At 42.0% G+C, this 26,169-nt stretch overlaps 1 protein-coding gene across 1 annotated transcript in view; it reads left to right on the plus strand.

Annotated features, from left to right (window-relative positions):
* The window catches only part of DOCK2 (dedicator of cytokinesis 2), a 409,918-nt gene that overhangs the window by 237,024 nt on the left and 146,725 nt on the right, over positions 1 to 26,169 (plus strand). Inside the window, 2 exon segments of the mRNA XM_084838639.1 lie at positions 17,004 to 17,102; positions 21,446 to 21,540. Coding sequence (XP_084694765.1) covers positions 17,004 to 17,102; positions 21,446 to 21,540 — 194 coding nt within the window.

Consider the following 26,169-nt stretch of genomic DNA (forward strand, 5'->3'; position numbering starts at 1 on the left):
AAATAAATAAATAAAATGAGCCATTGAGTGGGGTAAACTGGAATTTTGGAATTCATTGCTGATGACATGCAACCCTACTTCTCCTTTTCATCTTCCACAATGGCTGCAACAATGGACTGGATGTGCACTAATAAACTGAAGTTCAATCCAGATAAGACTGAGATGCTGTTAGTGTGTGTTTTTTCTGACTGGATGGAGGGTGTTCAATGTGTTCTGGGTAGGGTTGCACGAAGGAGCAGATTCCTAGCTTGGGAGTTCACCTAGAGCCATCATTGTCACTTGAGGCTCAGATAGTCTCAGTGGCATGGAGTGCCTTCTACCACCTTTGGATGGTGGCCCAGGTATGCCCCTGTCTGGACAGGGTTAACATGGCTTCAGTAGTCTATGCTCTGGTAACCTCCAAGTTGGATTACTGCAGTGCCTACTATGTGGAGCTGCTCCTGAAGACTGTTGCAACCTGTGCAAAATGTGGCAGCCAGATTGATTTGTTGTTGTTGTTCAGTCGTTCAGTCGTGTTCGACTCTTCGTGACCCCATGGACCATAGCACGCCAGGCCTTCCTGTCCTGCGCTCTCTCCCGGAGCGTGCTCAAGTTCATATTCATTGCATCTGTGATGCTATCTAGCCATCTCATCCTCTGCCGTCCCCTTCTCCTTTTGCCTTCAGTCTTTCCCAGCATCAGGGTCTTTTCCAGGGAGTTTTCTCTTCGCATTAGGTGGCCAAAATATTGGAGCTTCAGCTTCATTATCTGTCCTTCCAATGAGCACTCAGGGTTGATTTCCTTTAGGATGGACTGATTGGACCTCCTTGCAGTCCAGGGGACTCGTAAGAGTCTTCTCCAGCACCACAGTTCGAAAGCATCAATTCTTCGGCGCTCAGCCTTCCTTATAGTCCAGCTCTCACAGCCATACCTTACTACTGGGAAAACCATAGCTTTGATTAGACGGACCTTTGTCGGCAAGGTGATGTCTCTGCTTCTTACTATGCTGTCTAGGTTGGCCATAGCTTTCCTCCCCAGGAGCAAGACCTAAAGGTCAGAACTCCCTGTACATTTTTGTGCTAAATTTGAGGTGCTGGTTTTAACCTATAAACCTTATATGGCTTGGGACTACAATACCTGACAAAGCGCCTCTCCCAATATGAACCTACCCAAACATTACGATCAGCAACTGAGGCCCTCCTCCGAGTGCCTCCTCTAAGGGAGGTTGGAGAATGGCAACAAGGGAGGGGGCCTTCATGTTGGTAGTCCCATATTGTGGAATAGTCTCCCCACTGAGCTTCTCTTGGCACCAACATTTCGGTGTCTGGTTAAGACTTTCTTCTACTCCTAGGCATTTGATGACATACGATGGGGCTTTTAATATCAGTTGTTTTTATCAGATCCTGGTATTTTATGGTAATAGTTTTTACATGTTTAAATTGTTTTTAAATTTTGTATGTTAAAGATTTGATATTATGTTTTTATTATGCTGTATTTTTGGGTTATAACTGCTGTGAACTGCCCAGAAAGCTTTGGCTATTGGGTGGTAGAGAAATGAAATAAATACAGTGAAATATTTAATGACTGCCCCAGGTTCCCATTAGTCTTACCCAAGCTACATAAATATGGCTTTCCATCTATTGGCAGTCCTATCACTTCAGAGTCAGTCTTTCCACATGGTGTCCTGATGGCTATGTGCTACCTCCAGTCCAGTACCAGAGGCAGTGAGCCTATGTACTCCAGTTGCTGGGAAACATGGGTGGGAGGGTGCTGTTGCGCTCACACCCTGCTTGTGGGTTCCTGGACAGCTGGTTGGCCACTGTGTGAACAGAACGCTGGACTAGATGGACCCTTGGTCTGATCCAGCAGGGCTCTTCTTATGTTCTTATGTATATGGCAGCAAACCTGGACTTGCAACTGAGTGGACACTTGTCAGGGAGCTCTAGCTTATCCTGGCTCTCTAATGAATTTGCTTTCATGATACATGTGTTCAAGCACATCTCTCTCATTCACCTGCACATTCCAAAATGTCACCTTGGGTGTAAATACTGTGACTGAGAGAAATATTATCATTATAGATATATGGTTGACAATATTGTAGGGGCAGCAGACTCTAGCCTAATTCTGAACTTCAGGCTATTGTCTAAATCATTATTTAGAGGATCTGAAATAAGTTGCAGGCTTGCACACTTCCTCCCACCTCCTCCCTTCTTATACTTCTTGGCTTCAGTTTCACTTTCCTGTTTAGGAAAGCTAACCAAAGTTCTCTGTAAGGTCCATATTGACAAACTGTCCTTTGTGCTTGCTCTCCAAAGCGATTCTGGCATGGAGAGCAACCACAAACCATAGTCTGCCAATGGAGATTCATGGCAAATTATAGTTTGCTCTAAGCAAGTTGCCAAGGGAACTGGATGCATTATGTGTTATGAGTAATGCATTCCAGGATCCTTTGCAACATTTCAGAGAAGGTTGGCTTTAGCAGCTTTAGCACAAATGTTGGGTCTACTGCAGCATCCTCTATGGCATATGACATAGCAAGAGATTCTGGAATGCAAAGCGTCATGAGCTGGCCCTAAGGATGGTGGAAGTAACAGATTTCACTGAAATTCCATATTCAGGACTTGCTAAAACCAGTGTCCATTGTGCAGCACCTTACAGGAAATGAAAAGCTGTCCTTCAGTGATAAAAGTTGGTCGTACCTTCTGTCAAGCATTCTGCAAGATAATCTTTTTGGGAAGGGCATCCTCCTAAATCACAGAAGGAACTCTGCTCAATAAATTTAATTTTAATCTCTGCATAATGCTACTGAAAAGCCCAGACTCTTTTCAAAAGATTAAAAGCAGAGGGTTGCCCTGCCAATTCCATTTGTGTAATGCATACTGCATGCCAGAGTGTATGTTACTGTTTTGCAACATTATTCTTTCCACTTTTCCTGTATAATACTATTTATTTTCTTCAAATTATGATGATTCCTCTTTATCGCTACTGTTGCTGAAATACCCTAGAACCGATGATCTGTTTGGTGTCAGCAGTAATAAGAGTTATCAGGATTTATAAAGACAAATGTGGTTGACACAGTATACATTTAGGTATCTATTCATGCGAGTAGTAGGCTTGTAATTAGCCATTCACCTGGTCATCAGTGGCAAGTCACCAATGGAACTGGCAATAGAAGCCACAGCACTGTGGGATTCTCTTACTGAAGTGAAAGCAGATTAAAAAATAATTTAACATCAAAATTCCACTTTGCATTTCCATATAAAAAGAGCAATTCAAAAAAGGCTGTTCTATAGAACATGCATTAATAGAGTGTTGCTGAGTATTTTGAGTGGTGCAGTTTGAAAATCTTTGGAATTAAAAAATTCATATCATTTCATTAACTGTCATGTAGTAATTACTGGCTTTATACTTTGCAAAAAATACACTTCTTTAATAGTAATATAACATGTTGATTGTCCCTGATGCAAACAGAAATATATTGATGAACACTCACTTTGCACATTTATTGCTTGGTTCACTAATAAAATGTAATTGTGGGCTCCAAAACTTCAAAGTCAATGAAATGGTATTTGTATTGCAGTTGTTTGCTGTAGTAACCCAGTGAATCCATTAAGAGTACTGTGTATTTTTTTTCCCCTTGGCTAGAGGTGTAAGTTTTCTTGAAACAAATTACCTAAAAGATCTATGCCTTCACTTGCTCACTTCTGTCTTGTTCTAATGTCTAGGAGCTATTGCACAAATCTATAGGGACAGATTGTATGGCAGGAAAAAAAAGGAGGCATTAATGATGAGGCTAGACCCCTTCGTTCTAGTCAGGTACACCTTGGAATCTCCTGCTGTTGTTTGTCCGATTGGATTTAAAGCTTTCCAGCCTCTGGCTCCTTCCATCTCTCTCTTTCTCAATCCAGAAAAAAACCCTATTTTAAGGCTGGAAGGTCAAACTAGGTCTTGGTTCTCCTCATATGATTTTGTAAGTGTTGATGCTAGTCTGTCAGACGCATCTTGAAATACATGAATGGTTGCAAAGTGCCTGCTAAATTAGGCTTCTATTTATTTATTTATTTACATATTGCTCGATATCTAGAACAGATTTTGGAGCAGTGAACACCGAAGATAAAACAGTAAGAGCATAACACACCACGTTAAAATTGCACTTGTTCAAAAACACAATGCTAATAAAAACCATAACTGGTCAATTAAGGGATGCCTTCTGGAAGACTGCTGTTCTCAGCACCAGAAACAATGCAGTGTTGGTGCCTGCCTGATCTCCAGGGGCAGGGAATTCCAAAGAGAGGGGGCTGCTATGTAGAAGGCTCTTCTCCTGGTGGACTCCAACAGGGCCATGTGGAGCCGCTAGGAGTGAGCCCTCCGATGACCTCAGTGATTTTCTGTCATTACCTATGAGCGCAATTTCTGGCTTCCTTGCAGTGAACCTCTGTTTTGGATTGTTAGTTGCTATCCTGGTTTTTGTGGGCTTTATGTTTAATCTTGCAAATGGGAGTATGGGGGTGTCTGTTCTCTTAGAGTTTAAGAAGCAAAAGTCTATCAAGTCCAGTCCTATGCTACAAGTCAGGACCGTTCATATCCCCATGGATGAATCTACATGTTTCAGACTATCACATGCCAAAAGCAGAGATGATGCGTGCTTCATAAAGGGTGCCTCTACAGGGCACATGGCCTCATCTCATTCGAATAAGTAAACCAAACCACATATTACACACACGCGCACGTGCGCACACACACACACAGACAGGATTATGAACCTTCCTAGACCAGTGTTGGTTCAACTACAGCAGACATATTCTAAGGCTGAGCAAAACAATATACTCACTCTCCCAAAATAAACTGTCAATATCACAGTTTTGCTTTGTAGTGTGGGGACTAATGTTTGAAAAAAATAAAAGAACTGAAAGCAGCCTTTCAGTTCTCAGGACTAGTTTCACAGTTCTTTTGATTCTGGACGAAGGTGTAGGACAACATATATATTTGACACATGCAGAACTCCCAAATCAGATGAACCACCTCCTGAAGTATCTCCATTGTACTGGAACTGAGCTTCACTTTCATTGGCCAGCAGCCAGACCATCAGCAGAACAGATTCCTTGTGCTGTCATGAGCAACAAGCAAAACATATTTGGTCAAACGCCAAGCACAGCCACATAGAGGCAAGTCACAAAATTTGCCAGCTTGGATAAACCTATAACATTATAGTACAATTCCAAGATACTGATGATAGCCACTCTTGAAGGTGGGCCATCTTAAGAAGTACAGCCTGATCCTGTGCACGTTTCCTCAAAAATTAATTGTGCTAAACTCATGAAGCAAAAGTAAGTGTGATAGGATTGTAGCTTTAGAGTGCAATGCTATACATGTTTAGACAGAAAAAAAGTCCTAAAACTCCCAGCATTCCCCAGCTAGCTGGCTGAGGAGTGCTGGGAGTCATAGGACCCTTTTCTGTCTAAATATGCATAGGATTGTATCCTTAAACACTTTCCCCAAGCTATGACAATGAGCTTTACAAGTTCCTGTCTCTGCAGTAGTTGGTTTTCGTAATTCTTGTTTATTTGTTCATGAAAATTAGCATCCGTAGGGAACAGTGCAGAAAACAATAGATCAACATGACTGGAAATTTCTTTGAATGCCAAGGAATCCTCTAAGGGAGAAAATGTCTCTCTTCAGAGAAGAGCTGCTTTTGATTGCTATTCTGCCTTCCGTTATGATTTGATTTCCTCCTTTCCCTGGGATTCACCCCCTTCTGTCTCTGCTTTTAAATGAACTAAACCTATGGACACTTGCAGTGGAAATATAGTAAGAGAACACAGATATACACAAGTGCATTGGAATATATGTGCACATGTACCTTCTATGGCCTCTAGTTTGAGTGAATACAATACAGGAAATTAAAATTATGGTAAATGGTACTGTGGTGCCATTAAAGGATTCTATAGTTTACTACGGTTCCTTTGAAGGATTTTTTGTTTTAAGTATTCTGATAGACTAATACTCTTGCACTTAATTTAGAGGGATCAGTAGAAGATTCTTTCAAGGCCTTTGCTTTTGTGCTGAGCATTCATCTGGTCGTCAGTTCAATCTCGTTCATGCTCTCTATTCTGCAAAATCATGGCTGATGTTTAGTTGCATTTCCATAGGTTGAAGGACTCACATAAATGCCAATACCCTATACTGAATTTAGGAATGGGCAACTCTTGTCTGTTTCCAGTCTGTGTCATTTTTTGCATGTTTATATCCATAATTCTGTTCCATTTCTTCATTTAATCTGCAATTTTTAAAACTCATTGCAGAATTTGTATTTGAATGCAAGTGCTGATGCATCTACATTGCCAAGAGATATGTTACAACGTTAGAAGAAGTGCAGAAGTAGGTGGATAGCTAACTTCTGATCCACACATTAGTCCAAGATCAGGTCTTTTGTATAGGAATCAGCAAAGACAGAATTCCCCCAGCATCCTTAGTGGAACTCATGATGAGCTGATCCTTGGTACTCTATCACAACCACTAAAAAATACCTCTAAATCCTGCAGTTACAGCAGAGGACTAGAAGTCAACTTGAGTTCAGCACATGGTCTTGGATATACAGTCAGGGCCAGAAATATTGGAACAAGGATAACTGTTTTGGCAGTTGGCCTCTGTACACCACCACATTGAAGTTGAAAGGAAACACACCCAGATGGGAGCGAAGTCAGGACTTTCAGCTGTAATTCAAGGCGTTTGACAAAAGTGGGGCACTAACCATTCAGGCAGTACAGCCAGTGGCACACACACACACCCATCGTTGGTGGCTCATAAGTAATGGAACAAATGGCTGACAAGCGGCTGCATGGCCAGGTGTAGGGAAGTACGAAAGTCACTTAACTTTTCGCGGATTCTGTTCATGGTGGGGGGGAGGCGTTCCGTCCCTCCCTCTGGAATCCTCAACGGGAGGGGAGGCGATCCGGTCCACCCCCCCGGAATCCTCGACGGCCGGCTGTGCTCCGCGGCAGCTCCGTGGAGCAGCTGGCCAGGCCCAGGCCAGGTCCGTCCGCAGCCAGATTTCCATCCGCGGAGGGTTCTGGGTTAAAAAACAAAACAAAACACGTACGCAAATGGCGGCGGCTACGGTGGCCGCCATTTACGTTCCCCTTTCTTTTCGCCGTCTTAGTCTACGTGAATATTTACATATACTAAGACGAAGAAAAGAAAGGGGAACACAAATAGCATACTGGGTGCTATTTGCATTCCCCTTTCTTGTCTTCGTCTTAGTCTACGTAAATATTTACGTAGACTAAGATGGCGAAAAAATAAGGAACGCAAATGGCGGTGGCCGTAGCTGCCGCCATTTGCGTACGCATTTTTTTTTTTTTTTACCCAGACGTGATAGGCTACGTAAGTCTTTACGTAGCCTATCACATCTATTGGGGGGGGGGGAGAAAAAAACACAGACTGCAAATGGCGGCGGTGGCAGCCGGTCGGAAGACCAGCCGCCGCCGCCGCCAAAGCCACTGCTGGAGCTGCCGCCGTCTGAAACATCCACCCCAGTTAAGTCTCGTCCCGGGGGGGGGGATCCACGGGGGGCGGGGGGGTGGCATGCCGTTCTGCGATGGATTTCGGGGGGCCGAATGCACTGGCATTCAGCCTCACCGAGATCCGTCGCGGAATTCTCTGACATCCCTAGCCAGGTGTGGCCTGTTTCCTGGGTACCCCATGACCAATCAAGCAGATAAAAGGCCTGGAGGTGGTTCTGAGTGTTACATTTGCATTTGGTAGCTGTTCACTGGAACTCCCAACATGAGGTCCAAAGAGGTGTCCATGCGAGTGAAGGAGACCATCATTAGGCTGAGGAAACAACATAAACCCATCAGAGAGATAGCAAAAACAGTGGGAGTGGCCAACACAACAGTTTGGAACATCCTGAAAAAGAAGGAATTAATTGGCAAGCTCAGCAACAGCAAAAGGCCTGGAAGACCACGGAAGACAACTAAAGTGGATGACCGCAGAATTCTGCTCATGGTGAAGAAGAACCCTCTCACAACATCTAGCCAGGTCAAGAACGCTCTTGAGGAGATAGGCATGTCATTGTCAACATACAGTCAAGAGACGGCTTTATGAAAGTAAATACAGAAGCTTCACAACAAGGTGCAAACCACTGGTAATGCTCAAGAACAGAAAGGCCAGATTAGCCTTTGCCAGCAAACACCTAAAAAAGCCTGCCCAGTTCTGGAATAAAATTCTTTGGACTGATGAAACCAAGATTAACTTGTACCAAAATGATGGGAAGAGAAAAGTATGGAGAAGGAAAGGAACAGCTCATGATCCAAAGCATACCACATCATCTGTCAAACATGGTGGAGGCAGTGTTATGGCATGGGCATGTATGGCTGCCAATGGAACCGGGTCACTGGTGTTTATTGATGACCTGACTGATGATAAAAGCAGCAGGATGAATTCTGAAGTGTATAGGGCTATACTTTCTGCTCAGAATCAGCCAAATGCTGCCAAACTGATAGAACGCCAGGGCCGCTTCATATTGCAGATCGATAATGACCCAAACGATACAGCAAAAGCTACCCCAGAGTTTCTCAAAGGAAAGAAGTGGGATGTTCTTCAATGGCAAAGCCAGTCACCTGATCTTAACCCAATAGAGCATGCTTTTCACTTACTGAAGACAAGACTGAAGGCAGAAAGACCCACAAACTAGGGATGTACGAAAGTCACTTACCTTTTCGAAGGGTGACATTCGTGGTGGGGGGGAGGCGCTCCGTCCCTCCCCCCTGAAATTCTGGCCGGGGGGTGAGGCGCTCCGTCCCTCCCCCCCGAAATTCTGGCCGGCCAGCTCCTCTCCGCAGGGATTCTGCGGAGCCGCCGGCCGGCTCCGCCAGCAGCCGGACATCCGGCTGCTGGCTAGCAGGGACGCAACTGGCGGCAGCCGTAGCTGCCGCCGTTTGCGTCCCTGCAGTCAGCCGTGATAGGCTACGTAAATGTTTACGTAGCCTATCATGGCTGATTTAAAAGAAAAAAAAATGCGCGTACGCAAATGGCGGCGCCCATGGGCGCCACCATTTGAGTTCCTTATTTTGGCACGTCTTAGTCTATGTAAACATTTACGTAGACTAAGACGGCAAAAATAAGGAACACAAATGGCGGCGCGCATGGATGCCGCCATTTGCGTACGCGTAGTTTTTTTTCTTTTAAATCAGCCGTGATAGGCTACGTAAACATTTACGTAGCCTATCACAGTGTTTTTTAAAAATCTAGCCATGATAGGCTACGTAAACATTTACGTAGCCTATCACTTTTTTGTTTTTTTTAACTGGAAATGGCAGCGGCGGCAGCCGGTCAGAAGACTGGCCGCCACTGCCGCCGCACCGCCGCCGGAGCCGCCGCTGCCGCCAGGAAGATCTGCTCAAGGTAAGTCCCGTCCCAGGGGTGGCGGGGGGGGGGTGGCAGACCGTTCCACCACTGATTTCGGGGGGCCGAATGCGCTGGCATTTTGCCTCCCCGAGATCCATGGCGGAATTCTCTGACATCCCTACCACAAACAAGCAGCAGCTGAAGGCAGCTGCAGTAAAGGCCAGGCAAAGCATCTTGAGGGAGGAAACTTGGCATTTGGTCATATCCGTAGGTTCCAGACTCAGTCAGTCTTTGACTGCAAAGGATTTTCATCCAGGTATTAAAGGCGATCCTTCAGTTTGAAATGATGGTGGTTTGTTCCATTACTTATGAACCACCAACGATGGGTGTGTGTGTATGCCACTGGCTGTACTTCCTGAATGGTTAGTGCCCCACTTTTGTCATACCCCTTGCTTTACAGCTGAAAGTCCTGACTTCACTCCCATCTGGGTGTGTTTCCTTTCAACTTCAATGTGGTGGTGTACGGAGGCCAACTGCCAAAACAGTTATCCTTGTTCCAATATTTGTGGCCCTGACTGTAGGACTCAGATCAAACTGAAGCCAAGCAATTGCCAAACCTTCTTTATTCAAAGGTACTTTCTTGCTTTGGTCCTCTTGATTCTTGCCATCAACACTGTAATAAATATATAGTTCTGTAATGGAGGTCTTGATAGGACAAACTAGAGGATCTAATGGCTGCTTCCCATTTTTAATTGTAATGTGACAGTTTCTGTATGCATCTACTAACAGAATGGCATAGGTGCCAACTATCAAAGAGCAATGGACTACCATATCCATGTATGTCTTCTTGCTACATGTGGAAACTCTTCTTTAACAGTGACTCCTGTGAATACATAACAATGACTACTGACTGGTTTGAAGAAGTATAGGCCAAACAATAAATATCTCTTGGAAGTTGTGGGTATTGTCTGCACCACATAAAGACATCTTGCTACGAGTATACCCACTAACGCAGAGATTGAGAACCTCCTTCTGAGCTGGCTGGAGGTGTGTGTCTGTATCCCTGGCAAGCTTCTTTTGCTTTAGTCACTGACTGGAGAAAATATTTTGAGCTGTACATTTTGCAGGCAGGAGAGATGCTGCACAGAACTGCGGTGTGTTGCTGAGTGATTCAGTCCTGCTTATGTATGAATAGCTATGCGGAAGCCTTGTCCAGATACTTATGAGTAGACTTAAAATGGTGATAATCACATTTGGACCCACCCACATTTTGCAATTTGGTGCTCAGGGTGAAAAAGATTCATCACCCTTGCTATAACATTTGAAGGGGAATTATCTGTTCTATTTCATATTGGAATTAAGAGCATGGCTGAATGAGTGGCAACAATCAGTTAATAAGCGTTATTTATTTAACATTTTCCATTTGAGAAAACATTGGGGAGGCAAGTAAGCTATGCCAGAACATTCAAAGAATTTCCAAAAGACCTGGGAAATGCAATTTTTTGTTAAGAGCTGGAAACGTTCATCTAACAATGGTTTGGGCCCCAGTGAGTATAACAATATGAAAGCAATTGCTTGCCGTAATATTTTGGTTACTAGGGAGATACAGCATTGGAAGAAAGCACCATAATTTTATAACCCAGAGCAGCCTTTTTAAACCTCAGAACACAAGCTGCTACTACTACCTTTTCATATCGGTTCCAAATTATATATGTTATGTTTCCCATTAAACGAATCCAGCAGGTAGATTTTATCCTCTCGAATTCTGCTAGATGTCCCTGGAATGCATAGCAAATACAGGGCCAAGAGCAAAGCTGACATGTGAATCTAAAACCAGAAGCTGTCAGTAATATGTGCAAATGGGGCAACCTGGGCTACTCTCCAGTCATCTATGAAAGACAAGAAGACAGCTCCAATGAACTACAAGACATGAGGCATACATATAAAAAATCTCAAATTTCTTGAAAGTGATAGAGTTGATTATTATGCCATTAAGCGGAGACAAATATGAGTGATCAATCTTCCCCACCCTGGTGCCTTTCAGATGTTTTGGCCTACCCTCCAGCATTCCTGAGCACTGGCCATGCTGGCAGGGGCTTCTGGGAGCTGAAGTCCAAAACATCTGGGAGGCACCAAGTTGGGGAAAGCTGGCCCAGACCCTGTAATTTAGAGACAATGCGCACAAACCAGGTTTTTGCACAATTCACATTGCATGGATGTTCTTAGTTTCTCTAGCCAGATGATTGCATAGGCAAAGGGATATATTGTTTTCAATGGACAGGATCCAGACAAAGTTAGTTGCAATTAGTTCCCCCCAAAATCAATGGGACTTTAGTTAAGTCATGACTAATAGCACAATATTATGTATGTTTGTTTACTGGAAAGTAAGCCCCACTATGTTTAATAGGGCTTGCTCCCAGGAAAATGTGAAGACTAACTTATCTCATTGATTTCAATGGAAACTATGTGCGATTAACAGCCTGTAATCCTATATACACTTACTAGAAAGTAAGTTCTACTGAACTCAATGGGTTTACTGTTGAGTAGACATGTATAGGATTATACTATAAGTCTGGATGCAACACGTCACTTTTATTTAAGATCTAAAATTGCTAATTAAGGAAGTCACCATTCTAGATTCATTTTGCAACTTTGCCAATGCAAAATTATGATGATTAGTATTTATTGATGTATGTAATAAATTGGGAAATAGTGCGCTTGCCTCCTGTTTTTCAGTTCATAGCTGAAAATATTGGCATACGTCTCAGGGCACAATACGATGTGTATTTAGACCGAAAAATTCCTTTGCTGGGGAATGCTGGGAGTTGTAGGACTTTTTTCTCTGTGACGTGTTGCATCCAAACATGCATAGGATTGCACCTTTAGTCATCTGTAATAGAAATGTAATGCCTCAGATGATAAATTGTTGCAGTTAATTTATAAATACCTTTCTAAATGATGGAAACAGATTATAAATTCCTTAGGGCAGGGTAAAGCCCATGTATGCTGATAGATCTATATAAATAACAACAACAACTAAATAACTAATACACATTTTCATCAAGCACAATGTCAAAGCTGTATAACCCAAACTGTAGATTGTGGGCCCCAGATATCATAACCTCTGGCTCACTTGAACTTTTGCGCGTAGTCATTGTTATGGTTTGCATCCAATGGTGTCTGACCACCAGCAGAATGACATTTGCTAGTGGAATGAATTCCCCCTTCCCCCTGTAGCCCCGCTGCACTCAACCTAATATCTGCTCTGCAGAGGTTGGGGAATTCTCCAGGTCAGATTTCAGGGCCCATGAGAGAGGGGCTATTGTGTGAACTGATGTCTGCTCATATAACGTTGGTTGTAGCTTTGTATATGAGATGTGTGCAGCTTGATTCTTTTTCACAGGTAGATCTGCCCCCCTCACTGATTGTGTGCATGCGGGGGAATCCCTGATGTCCAATATCCCAGGTTAGCTCTACTCCATGTTCACAGATCTGTGAACTTGCATGTACATTTGTGGAGCCCCCCCCTCCCATGACTATAACCCTCCCACTAGCAAAGTACGACACTTGTTTTCAATTTGGTGTGTTTGTGTGTGTGTGCTGTGGGGTTGGACAAGATGTCCACAGCACTATTAGAGTCACAAATGGGTGGATAAGGGTACCAAAGGTTAAATGTGTTAGTGGTCAACGAGTACTAGATCAGTGTTAACAAATGGCTTTATTATTCACACACTGTCCCAACTCTCCCCCCTTTTTTTAGAGCTTTTCTTTTATTTATATAGCTTTTATATGTTATTTGAAGTTACTACGGCAACCTGTCACCATCTGGTGTTGTAAAGTATGATGAGAGTTGGTTGCTAGGTACAGAAGTTTGCCATCTCTTTTTGTAGAACCCTACGGTACCCCACCCCCAGCAGTCTTTTAGAATTGCATATCAAACTCCTAGAGATTATGGCATACATGATTAGTCATCTGTTCTTATAAGTCTTCCAAGCCATGTAGACTTTCACCATATGAATACGTTGTCACTACCTATTTATTTTATTTTAAATTCTATATAATGTTATTTTCCTGTAGCTGACACTTCACAGTAGATGTGTTAAGTCCAGGCAGTTTTATTACTATTTTTCAAAGTCTAATGAATTATCTTATCACAATTCCTTTGCTATCTGAGGGCTTTGAACGTTTACTAAAGGAGTATCTCATTTTCCTTTGACACCCTGTTTCATCTTTTATATCATGCTAGTAGATATAAACTGAGGAACATCTACCTTGTCATTTACATCTGGCAGTATTTCATCTTTTCAGATATTGTCAGCCAATTTGGTTAATGGATGTTGTTTTGCTTAGAGTTTATAGTCTCAGTCAGATGGTGAGACGTCGCTGTGCATGCAGTCATTAAATTTTGCACATTATTGATTGCATATATTGGTAATAGCATCATGTCTTCCAAACAGATTTCTTCCTCTTAACATTCTGTTAAGTACTCCCTCATCAGTCAAGTGTTTGCTGTGATTACACTTATTTTTACACATGTTTGACCTAGTTTCAATCATGCATATCAGTGTGGTGATTCATTAGATACATTTTTAACAAGGCAAAGCATAGCTGAAATGACATGTCAAGATTCCGCTTAAACAACTTCGTCTCCTTTGCTCCTAGATATTTATTTATTTATTTATTTATCTATTTTGCTTATTTGTATCAAAATCCTCATTCCTGTGGCTAAAGTGTTTTTGTTTGTTTTTGCTTTAAATAACCACAACACAGTGTATGTACATCAGGACTGATTAGTGGCTGTGTTTGCAGAAGTGCCTTCATTCTTGGATATAAATATTAATGAGAAACTGAAAAGGTGCTGTGGTAGAGGTGTTTCCTGTAGTGTTTGGGCATCCAGTTATCCTATCTTGTGTCTAATGTTCTTTCACATTGTAGATTCACGTTCTTCCATTTCCTAGTTTACTGCTTGATTTGTGCAGTTCTGAAGTACACTTAAGTTTCAGTGTTTTGAATATATATGTATATATTTCAGTACTTTCTGGGTAACTTGGAAGTCATACTATATTGAAATCTGCTCATGATATTGCTTGTCTCTGGATGAAAGTGAGGATGTTAGGGGTAAATTTAAGAACTCAGTAGAGGATGGTTAATTGTAGTTTTAGGAATCTCTCAGACAGAAAAAAATAAAAGTAAGGGTCAGTTGATTATAAAGTTAAGTCGTTGTACAGCCTTGGCATGTAGAAGTAAGTCTTTTTAGCACAACCCTACTACTAATTTGTCCCATCTCAAACACCCATTAATCAGTGACTCAAAACTGGGTAGAAGAACCATAATTTTAGCCACTGGCAGCAGAACTGTTTTCAAGAAACAAAGCATGTCATCTGTCAGTTCACACTGTTCGTATTTGCAGTTGGTAAGTCTGTGCACACATGCAGGGCTACAATGAAAGTACAATGCTGCAAACCACAGCTAGTTGGATTTTAAGTGTTAGCTTTCTCATAGAGCTTAACAATTCTAAAATAGTTCTGATTCTGTTCAACGGTACCTCTACCAAAGGCTATTAAAGATGCTGCTTACGCCGCAAGAGGTTACTGAAAATCATCTGGGGATGGAGAGAGGCTGGAATATTCTCCAAATCTTTCAAATATCATTAAAGACATCAGACTTAAAAAGCATTCTTACACATATAAGATTTTCCAGTTTCTACCAGCAATGACTCCTCCAGTTTCTACTAGTAATAAAATCAGGACATTTGAATAACAACGCTGGTCTCAAAACAATTACAATTTTTAGCTTGCTGTTTTGGGCAGGCAGCTGACACTCTCTCTTTCTCTCTCACACACATGCACTTTGGAACATTTGCCTCCTAAAAGTAAACTACTATAGAAGGAAAAACAAAACAGAAGTGTTTCCTATTGAGAAGAGCATCAGTAACAAAAGCCACAGAAATCCTTACCTGAAAGATCTGGGATTACCTTCTGGAAATATTTCCTTTTAGACTCCCACAGATAGCCAAAGCTCTGAGTAGCACAAATGTTACTCCAAAAACAGGAATAAGTTATCATTTATCTTGCAATTTTCACTGTTTATATGCCAGAAGTGTACTGGGTCTGCTCACGTAGGAATAAATAAAAAAAAAAGCAGCACCAACTGAATAGAAGCTACCATATGAAAGTAAAAAAGACCTCTAGTGGCTGTAACCTGAAGTTAAAGAGGCTTCTTTTCTTGTTTTAAGTGGTAGACAAAATGGTTGGGTACGTCAAACTGCAGATAGTTTACACAGTGATGCGTGTGACCTTGCTGTATTTGTCATATAAACAAATCATAAGGTGAAATCAGATTTCTCAGGCAAGTTGTATTTATGAAATGCACATCTGGCTGGGAGGATTGAGGAATCATTGGAAGGACCTGTACGCTGATCTAATAAGTTTCATATGAAGCCAATATGATGGATGAATAATGGACGGATTTTTCTCATTACTTCCAATAATTATCAAAAAGCTAATTGTGTGTGTGTGTGTGTGTGAGAGGGGGGGGGGAGAACAAGAACGAGAGTGAGAGTACATGTGTGTATGCGTAAGTATAAAAAATCCTGGAATTCTAGCAACAAGACATTTTCATTAGTATTTAAATCCCATTAATTTTGTTTTTATGTGTAGCTAGAAGAAATATGAAATTTGTTCTAAATCTAGTAATTAGAGAAGTAAGAATCTTTGGTTTCAGTTTGGTCAGCTTGCGAGCTGCAGTTTAAAGGACTTTTTACAAAAACAAACCCTCCAAACGAACAGATGAGGCTGAAATTGAAGTGAGTAGCATGTCACACAGGATGTATTAGGAATACAAATCATAGCCTTTGGAAATTTAGGACTCAATCCTATGCATATTTAGACAGAAAAAAGTCCTACAACTCCCAGCATTCTCCAGCCAGCCATCCTGTAGGAGTTGTAGGACTTTTTTCTGTCATATCTCCATAGGACTGTGCCCTTAAAAGATTGTCTGTAAAAGTAAACTTCCAGAAAACCTATGGACTCCATCAGAGTTTATTCACCCCTGTCTCTGTCTTTGAAAGGATCTAATTTTCCATCAAGTTTGCTACCTGGCTAATTTTTAGATGACTTAGCTTTTTCTTTTATTTTCATTTTGTGCCACCCAGCTTCTTTTTCCTGCCAAATCAGCTGCAGTGATATCCAGTAGACAATTTAAAATTTAAATGCATTTAAAGGAATTACACAAGTAGGGATTTTTTTTCCCCTCTGGGTGAGACACTGTCAATTAATGTTGTGGAATCATTCAAAAGATCTCTAGGGAAATAGTTTTCTCTTAAAATAATTACTCTACAAAAATATCTCAAGAATTTACATCTATTGAAGGGATTTTAAAAATAATTTTAAACATGTCTGCGTTGAATTATGAATATATGTTGTAACAAACACTCAGTTTTTCAACAAGCTACTCATTTTGAATGGCGCAAACCTTGGTAAATTGCAGTTTATGCAGCACCACCAGAAGCATTTATTTCCTTTCCTGCCACCAGATACTTGGCATGTGTTGATTTTACATATCTGACTTTCTAGTCATTTTAAGTATATTTTGGTGCCACATAATAGAAATTAGATCTGCTTCCTCATGTAGCTCAACCTAGATGTGCATATTAATATTGTTACTTTTCTCTTTAGAGTCATTTTGTGGCCTGCATGACAGCAATACTGAACCAAATGGATGACCAACATTACTCTTCATACATTGAAACTTTTCAAACAAGCTCAGAGCTAGTGGTAAGTTGTTACGAGAATGGGGGCAAGTGGGTCTCCCCACCACCTCAACCTTGTACTCCAGCCAATTTCCTACCAAAGGTCCAAAACTTACAACAGTCGTAATAGCTCCCACCTCTCTGCCAGTTCACCAGTCTGCCAGAAACACCTTCATTCCCTTATGAAAAGAAAACCAAAACTGTCAATTTCTCAGTATTAAATAGCATAACCCTACAGTTAGCATGACTAGACCAAGATGAAAATCAAGGCATATCCTTGCAATTAAACATGAAATTAGTTAAAAAGATAAAGAAAAACATGGTTTATTTTAAAAAAGAAATCGGAGTCCATATTTCATTTTCAAATAAATAAATATTCAAATTTATATACCACTCTCCACAAAGGTATCAAAGCAGTGAACATAAATAAAATGACATAAAGCATCAATGAATATAACAATAAAAACAATACATTACGAATTCATCAAGAATAAAACCTCACACTCTGTTGTGAGCTACAAACCATAGCTGGCTGGGACACACTTCAGGGAAAGCCTCTGTAAAGGGATGAGTGTTACGAAGACATCTGTGGGAGCTTGTTGAATGTCAATTGGTAAAGCATTCCGGGGGTGGGTGGTACAACACTGAATGCTCTACTGCAAGCGCTCTTAAGGCAAACCTCAGGAGTATGTGGCACACTCAGAAGTAATAATAGAAATTAAGGATTCTGTTATGAGATCTTTATTGAAAAAGCCCTTGATAAATTCCACCATATAAGATAATTTCTGGCTAGTGTTCAATGTACTATTAGGGGCCATAGTTGGGCTTGATTGTTTTGTGTTGGGATTTGGTGCCTCCAGTATCCTGATGACATCCAGTTCTGTCTTCCCTTTGTGACTGACTCCAAGGGAGGCTTTGGAAGTCCTGAAATCCTTTACTGAGATCAAGAAAGTACTAGATGTGAGCTAACAAACGGAGGCTTAACCAAGATATGACAGAAGTGCTCCTGGTCTCTAAGAATGTGATCAGGAAATAGCATCTCAGACTGTCTTGGATGGCGTTGTATTCACTCAGCTTAGGCTTCCAACTATGTCTGTTCCTGCACCATAATGACACATGCCTTAGTTTTCTCCCACAGAGACTACTGTAATTCACTCTATGTGGAGTTGCCCTTGAAAAACACAACAACATTTTTGTTGTTAACTGCCTTGGGCGCAATCCTATGCATGTTTAGACAGAAAAAAGCCCTACAGCTCCCAGCATTCCCCAACTAGCCATTGCCCTGTCAGTTAATTAAATAAAAGGAAGATGATATTTTATAAAATGGGCCCCCAACAGCAGAAAGCTTTCAGACGTTTTGGCAGCTTCAGGAAACCCTGCACTTCACTTAGGCATCAAGAAGAGAGATCTGGTGGTTCTGATGTAAAGAATGTTGCCCTCCTGTTCTCATCATCTTCCATATGTAGAGGGCAATGACAGAGTGGGCAGAGCTAGCATGTTCATTCCCACTGTCACTCATCACATGTAAAGCTTGCACATTAGGCGCATGACTAAAGTCCAAGACATTAAGAAAAATTCAGAATTAATCACCTTTTGACAACAGCTGATTCAGGGAAAAGGTATATATAAGAAGATTCCCCTGTAGGCTCTGTGAGCGAGGTTCATACAAGGAAATTAAACACACACTCATTAGCAAGCAGGCTACTTGAGAATGGAGGTTGGCCTTAGATGACCAGCCAATACAATTCTGGCCATTATAGACCACTTTCTTCATATAGGTGTGGAGCAACATTGTCAGCTTTGACAAATTGCCTATTAATATGCCACAAAAAATATGAAACAGACATCGGAAAAACATCAACTGTGGTGTGCCATCATAAGTACATATCTATTTTTTAAAGCCAGTACAGACAGACACACAGACATTCATGACTGGGGAAAGAAACCATACAGAGGAAGATAGGCCTTTCTTGCTTGGGTTATTTATTAATTAAAATACCAGCGAGCGGAGCCGGCTTCGTATGGGTTGGAATAGCCTTTCGTTTGATACAGCAAAGCCTTCAAGCAAACCTACACAGCTTTCAGAGTTAGACACATGGTGCCCTCCCTGTCTGAGTGAAGCCATGCCTGCTGACACCCCTAAGCATGGCCCCCTGAGGGAGGGGTCCGTCCATTCCATGAGGGGGGCTGCCCCACAGCAGTAGTGAAGGGGGCAGGCATACAACTCTGTCTCTCAGCCTACTAATCTCCCCTGGCTTCAAACTGTATGGACTGTGAAGCTGTGTGCTGTTTAGGGAAGTCTGCACCTAATAGTTTAATACGTTACCGCAGGCTTCAACCACATGGACACATTTAAATCAATTAAAATGATGTAATGCATTTTAAAAACAGAATAACCCTGAGGTGCACACCCCTACAGTCCCCTTTGTATGCATGCCAAGTTTCAGGTGTCTAGGTTTCACAGTCCTGATGCTCTAGTGCTGGCAAATGGATAGACAGACCCAGGCACATCCTCTTTTATTATGATGATAGATGTCTGTACCACTTTTCCCATGTTTACATCAAATAACAAAATATACTTTAAAACAAAGTAGAACCATGGTATCATCAAAACACCAGTACAATAGTTAAAGAGCTGCAGAAACCAACCTTGGACAACAGCCTGGCAAAAAAAGATTTATCTTACACACTTTCCGAAACAGAGAGAGTTCTCCTAACCTCTCTTTAGGGAGGAAGTTCCACAATTTTGGGGTGACCACGAGAAACTGGCAACGAATTTAACTGGTGCAGAGCAGGTTGAATATATGCCTGCCTCCAAATACCTGTTAGCCGGTGTGTAGCAGCATTCTGCCCTATTTGGAGCTTCCAAGTCATCTCAAAGGCAGCCCCACATAGAGTGTGTTGTATTAATCAAGCTTGTAAGTTGCAGAAGCATGGATTGGTGTAGCAAAGCCTGACCTGCCTAAGACAGGAAAACACCATCTTATAGGCCAAAGCCTGAAGGAGGCATGCCTAGGGACATTGCTTCGCAAGAAGCAGCACCCTCACCCCTGATCAGATAGAATCACAGCCAGGCTTATCCCCTTCTGCTGTCATTCCCATGCCAGTCTCACCTCCATTTTGTCTTTATTCAATTTTAACCTATTCTCCCTTGACCATGGCTTCCAAATGCTGGTTTAGGACGGAGATAGCTGTTCCTAGTTGTTTTGTTAAAGATATATACATTTAAAGGTATATAAAATCCAATTAGATTCATCTTTAAAATACCAGCTGGGTTCTGCCACAGAAAAATTCAAAGGTGCTGTATTGATGTGTAGTTCTTTTTTGTCACCACAGTCATGGCTACATGCTAGAAAATGAATGTTGCCTTCAGGGTCTCAGTCCAAATCAGCTTTCACTTATGTGGTGCCCAGATGGGCCATGCTGGCTGGGATGATGGGAGTTGGAGTCCAGCACATCTGGAAGGCAACAGATTGGGGAAGCCTGATATAAATGACTTAAGTGATGTAGTGAGAAGTAATGCGGGTGGACTACATTGAGTCCATGTAGGTTTATTTTCAGCTGCTTGCTTGTGAACTTCAGGTATATTGAAACGTGTTCAGTTGTGTCATCATCTATTTTAATTGGTTTGTATTCATGCTCTTACACCAGTGCAATTCCATATGAAAATGAGCTTTTTGGTGAGGAATACTAGCACTAATCCCTCTTACTTTTGTTTTGTCACCCGAGTTCATTGCTGCATTTAAATGCTAGACAGGTGCATTACTTTACAATGTCTTTGGGCTAACATGTACAACCCAGGTGCATTATGGGCAGTATCCGATGGGGCACTGTGCCTCCATTGATTCTGCAGCATCCCCGCCAATTCCGTTCCACACGTGAAACCCACTGCTTGCACAGTGGAGATTTAGCGTTTCTGGGAGCAACTGGAAACAAGCGGAAGCGCTCATTTCTGGAATGGGGCAGGACAGCAGAGCTTGCGTTCCTGCTCAGCCTGGGGCTTTCTATGGGAAGCATTAAATCTCCATTGTGCAAGTGGCGGGAGGGACTGCTTGCGCAACAAAATCAGTGGGAGGGGCCATTTGCGATCTCGTCTGATCTCGGAAGCTAAGCAGGGTTGGCCCTGGTTAGTATTTGCATTGGAGACCTCCTGGGGATCAGGCTTCCTGCATTGAGCAGGGGGTTGGATTCGATGGTCTTGTAGGCCCCTTCCAACCCTGTGATTCTATGTAATCTATATATGAATGCTGCCCCATGGCTACTTTAAACTTGAGCATGTGGCAACGCCTTTCTATGGGAGCAAATGTGTTACTATTTTATTTGAATGTGAACGATACAAATTCACAGTGATTTTTTCCCCCCCATTAGGACTTTTTAATGGAAACCTTCATAATGTTTAAAGATCTTATTGGAAAACATGTCTACCCCTTGGACTGGATGGCCATGAGCATGGTGCAGAACAGGTAATCAAAACCCATAGAACATTTCTGTACAAGGTGTGACCTACTAGGTTAAACACAGGGAGCCAGCAATGTCTCTGGCAGTCCAACAAGGCTTAATAAACTCAGAACTGAAAAACAGGGGTGTTGATATCCTGGCAGGCAGGCCACATCACATGACTGGTAAGCTGGGTGACACATTTAAGAGGCCTGCAATCAAAAACACAAACTTGTTCATATTTTTGTTTTTCTGGCGCTAAAGCTCCTTAACCACCTTGGGGGCCATAGGACAGGCTAAGATTAAAAAACAAACAAGCCCCATTGCATTGGAAGAGCTGTACTTGACAAAACGACGCTTTCTTAACTGCACTTTATATTTTCCTGCCTTTATTTGTTATTCTCCCTCCATCAGTGTGCTGTGGCAGGGCTACACAGCTACTGCTACTGCACATGAATTTAATATGGTCCTAAAATCATCATTAAGATTTTAGGCCCTGGTGGCTGCGGCATATGGGTGAAACTGCCCGTGTCCTTGACAAACCACCTCTCTCTCTCTCCCCCCATTTCCAGTGTGACAGAGGTGATGTGCATAGCAAGTTGAACATATTTTCCACCTGATTTGTAGATCCTTCTCCCTTTGGTGCCTCATTTTGCAAATAAACATTTCCAGTCTCGAATGTATAACTGACCAGCACATGCACATTTATGTTTTTATGAATTAAATGTTAAATGTCGAAAGTATTGTTATGAGTTTTGCTACCAGACTCATATGAATAGGTTTTCCTAAAGGCAATACTTGGCTAAAGTTTTGGACTTGATGATGGAATGTTATAGACTGCGATATACAGGTGATGTCCCTCAAATGTTAGAAGATGGCTTCTTGTTCCAGGGATCACTCTGACATTTTTAGAATACGAAAAAATGATCACCTTTCCCCTTCCCAGCTAAGGATGATGTAATTGAGGTCTGTGTCTGTGAAAGAGAACAAAAGACTGACTGCAGTTACAGGAGAGTCAGCGTGGAGTTGTGGCTTGAGTGGCCGCATCTTGTTGTTCACTTTGAGCACCAAAATGTCATGCGCCCATCCTGGGGAAGTCTGTGGCTCTTTTGGACTCTCCGGCTCTTTTGGACTTTCCGGTTGCAGCTGTAAAGTGTAAATGCCTGGACTGAAGGGAATTTGAATCTCTGATCCCAGCTGGATTTGTTGCTTTTTGTAAAATCTCCAAGGCTTCGAGGCCCAATAGGGTGGTGGCTACAGCGGCGGCCACTCTACTGAACTGACAATATCAGGGCAGATTAAGGTTCATGTCAGACAGTTTTGCTTCCTTAGTTTGTCTTGGCCTTCCTCATTATTATCTTACTAAATCACTTGTTTGCATTTTTGATCGCTCTTGATTACTGTTATAGATGTATTGCCTGGGTGTGTTGCTATTTCTGGTGGCAGGAGCCAAAATTACTAGGCAAAGCCTTGGTAAAAATGTTCAAGCAATGAAATGAAAAGTTTGGGCACATTCTCTAGGCCAGTCTTTCCAAACCTGGTGCCCTCCAGATGTGTTGGATTAAACTCCCATTATCCTACAGTCAGCATGGCCAGTTTGAAGTCCAACACATCTGGAGGGCACTAGGTTTGGGCAGACTGCACCTAACAATTTTGCCTCTGGGTTTACATGCTTAATTGCTTGACCAAATCCATATGGGTGAAGTTGACTCGTAGTAGCTTGTGGCTTCTTGGATCACTGTTCTTGAGTGTGTCATCTCCCCAATCCCCTGGGGGAATCCTCATTAGAGGATGATCTGGAGTCTCCTGAGCCAGATGTTTTCAGGGAGCAAGCTCTTTCAGGGGACTCTGGAGCTGACCAAGGAGTTCCTAGGCCCTGGGAGAGATGGTCTCCAACCTTCTCCCTCTGTTTCTGAATCAGAGGGGGATCCTGAGCCACTGCCAGCCCCCCAAAATGCTGGCACCTGAAGGAACAGGCCAAGACGGTGACCAGGCGAAGGAGTGCCTGCTTGCAGAAAAAGACTCCCCAAGAGTAAAGGCCTCCTTGGGGACAAAGCTCTCCCCAAGAGTAGAACTTTTGCCAGAGGGCCTGTGAAGATCTGCAGCTGAGCCCTGGGTGGGGTTCTGGGAGTTCAGGTTACAAAAGCTTTCAATTGAGACCGACTGGCTGCTGAAAACAACATCTTTTTTTAAAATATATTTTTATTTATTTTATCTTTATAAACATTACCAAAATTACCAACAACCTACTCAATACTTCAATTCTCATCCATACAATATTTTAGTTAGGACACCATAATAACAGAAAGAGAAGAAAGAAAGGAAAAAAGAAAGGAGAGGAAGCAAGGAAGTCAAGGAAAAAGAAACAAGTTCTTTCCCCTTCCCTCCCTCTCTCCCCCTCTCCACCCCTTAAGAATTAAATTTAAACTCCAACATCTCCCAACCTCCAGTGGTATTCTATTTTAAAAAACTATATCTATTATACAACCTTACAGTTTAGTAAAACAATCTTTTATATCAATGCAACAGTTCTACACTTCATTCCCAAAAGCCTGAATATTAGTAATCATCATCATCAAAATGAGAGAATATAGTATTGCATAATAATAAAACTTAAGATGAATCTTCAACAGTCAATAATATTTTTATACTAGATATTTTGTCTATTTTAAAATATAAAATAGAAGAAACATAAAGAGAAAGAGGAAAAAAATAATAAAAAGAAAATACATAAAGGTAAAGAAATATGTATAAAATAATTTCTTCTGAGTTAGCCTAGATCATGAAAGCTACACACAAGCAGTTAACAGTACTTATTTAGAAATTCCATTTCATGGAATTGTGACAGAGTTCTCACGCATTTTAACATTCAACCAAGCCTCTGCCATTTCATGATTCGTAAACTTCTTCATCTGGACTTCAGACACAATACAAAGTGTAGCAGGATATTTTAAGTAATATCGTAAGTTCATTTGTTTTGCCAGATTCTTTGCTTTGATAAATTGCCTTTTTTTATTCACCACTTCTTTGATGTAATCTGGGAACAGCATAATTTTATCCTGTTTCCAGGAAAGGCTTTCAGCTTGTTTTGCCAAATTCAGGATATAACACTTTGTGGAGACTTTTGCAAATTGAACTATAATTGTATAATCATTTGGCACATGAAATGTCTGCACAATATCAAGAGAATAATCAGAGGATATAGAAAGTATCTCATGCAAAAGTTTATCCACAAAAGTAGACAATTTCACATCATTAGACCAGCTTTTAATCCCCACTCTACGTACGTTGGCTCTCTTCGTATAGGCCTCCAATTGAGAGATTCTGTCAGATATATTTTTACAAATAACTTGTGTTATTGTCTCATTTCTTGCCACTCAGTCTTCAAGCTCATTAATTTCGGACTCCATTTTTTTCTGTGACACATTAATTAAATCCATGGCTCTCTGCATATCAGTGATGGAATTTTGAATTAAGTCCAGCCTTTGAACTAGTCCCAAAAATTGCAAAGATGGGGTTTTCATCATCGTAAATAATTCTGCTAAATCTTCTGTTTTCGGCACCTTTGACATAGGAGTTGTGGGAGGTGTTGAAGCAAGCCCTTTTCGTCTCCTCGGTTCAGCCATAATTTTCTCCAATAAATCTTACAAATCCTCAGATGTTCTCAAATATTGTTCAAAGTTCTTAAATCGTCTCTCATAGGTTGCTAATTTTTCTTGCAGGATATATTGTTATGGAACACGCAAGCCCTGTTTTCTCCTATAAAACAGGAGTCTCATTACAGCTTTTTGCATTGGTACAGCCCTGGGGGAACCCTGGCATCCAGCTCCTCCACTATCGCGTGGAGGTTACCTTACTCCAGGCAAAAATCCAGAGCTATTTGCCTTGCCCCCCTTCAATTCTAGGGGGGAGATGAAAAGGTTTTTCAACCTTTTAAAAAGCTGTTTGAGAAAGCTCCCACGGAGAGTCCGCGGAAGCTGCCAGGGCTACATCGGTCCCAAACCGGAAGTCCTGAGAACAACATCTTTCAGTCATCTCCTGTGGCATGAATCCTTGTTGCCCTGACCTTGCTTTGTGGCTAATCCTCAGTGTTCTGACCTTTAAATTATTGCATGACTTGGCATTATGGCCTGTGTTAGTGTTGGACTGCTTACCTGTGCTTTACCTTTGCCATACCTCAGACCCTTCTCTTGGAACTTTCCTTCTTACTTGGTAATGCTGTGCTCTGACCCTTGCCTATTTATAGGCAAAGGTCAAGTACGGTTGAATCAGTCCAGCAAGAATTGCTAGTGTACTTGGCCCTTAGCTTGCCCTAGCACTGAGCTATAGCAGCCATAGCAGGACAGCTGTAGCAGCCATAGCAGGACAGATTATTGTGTGCGTCTGGAGCGCTTATTGGGTAGCCATCCAGGAAGGTCTATGAGTAACCACACAGAGACAATATTGGGTTATAAACCGGCCACACCTTTACAGCGTAGAGTTTGATGTGGTATGGGGATGGATCCGATCATCGGCCAGCCCACCTGCTGACCGATTCACATCCCAGCCCGAGTGCTAGGTGGCCCAAAGGGGAGGTTTTGGCCAGAGCATGGGGTTGACCATGCCATGGCATGGGCCATTCACATGTTTCCCCCCTGCTCCCCCTGGGCGTGCCA

This window comes from Heloderma suspectum, chromosome 2, assembly GCF_057233095.1.
Source record: "Heloderma suspectum isolate Gila_16-S chromosome 2, 16-S_ref, whole genome shotgun sequence".
Taxonomy (NCBI): domain Eukaryota; kingdom Metazoa; phylum Chordata; class Lepidosauria; order Squamata; family Helodermatidae; genus Heloderma; species Heloderma suspectum.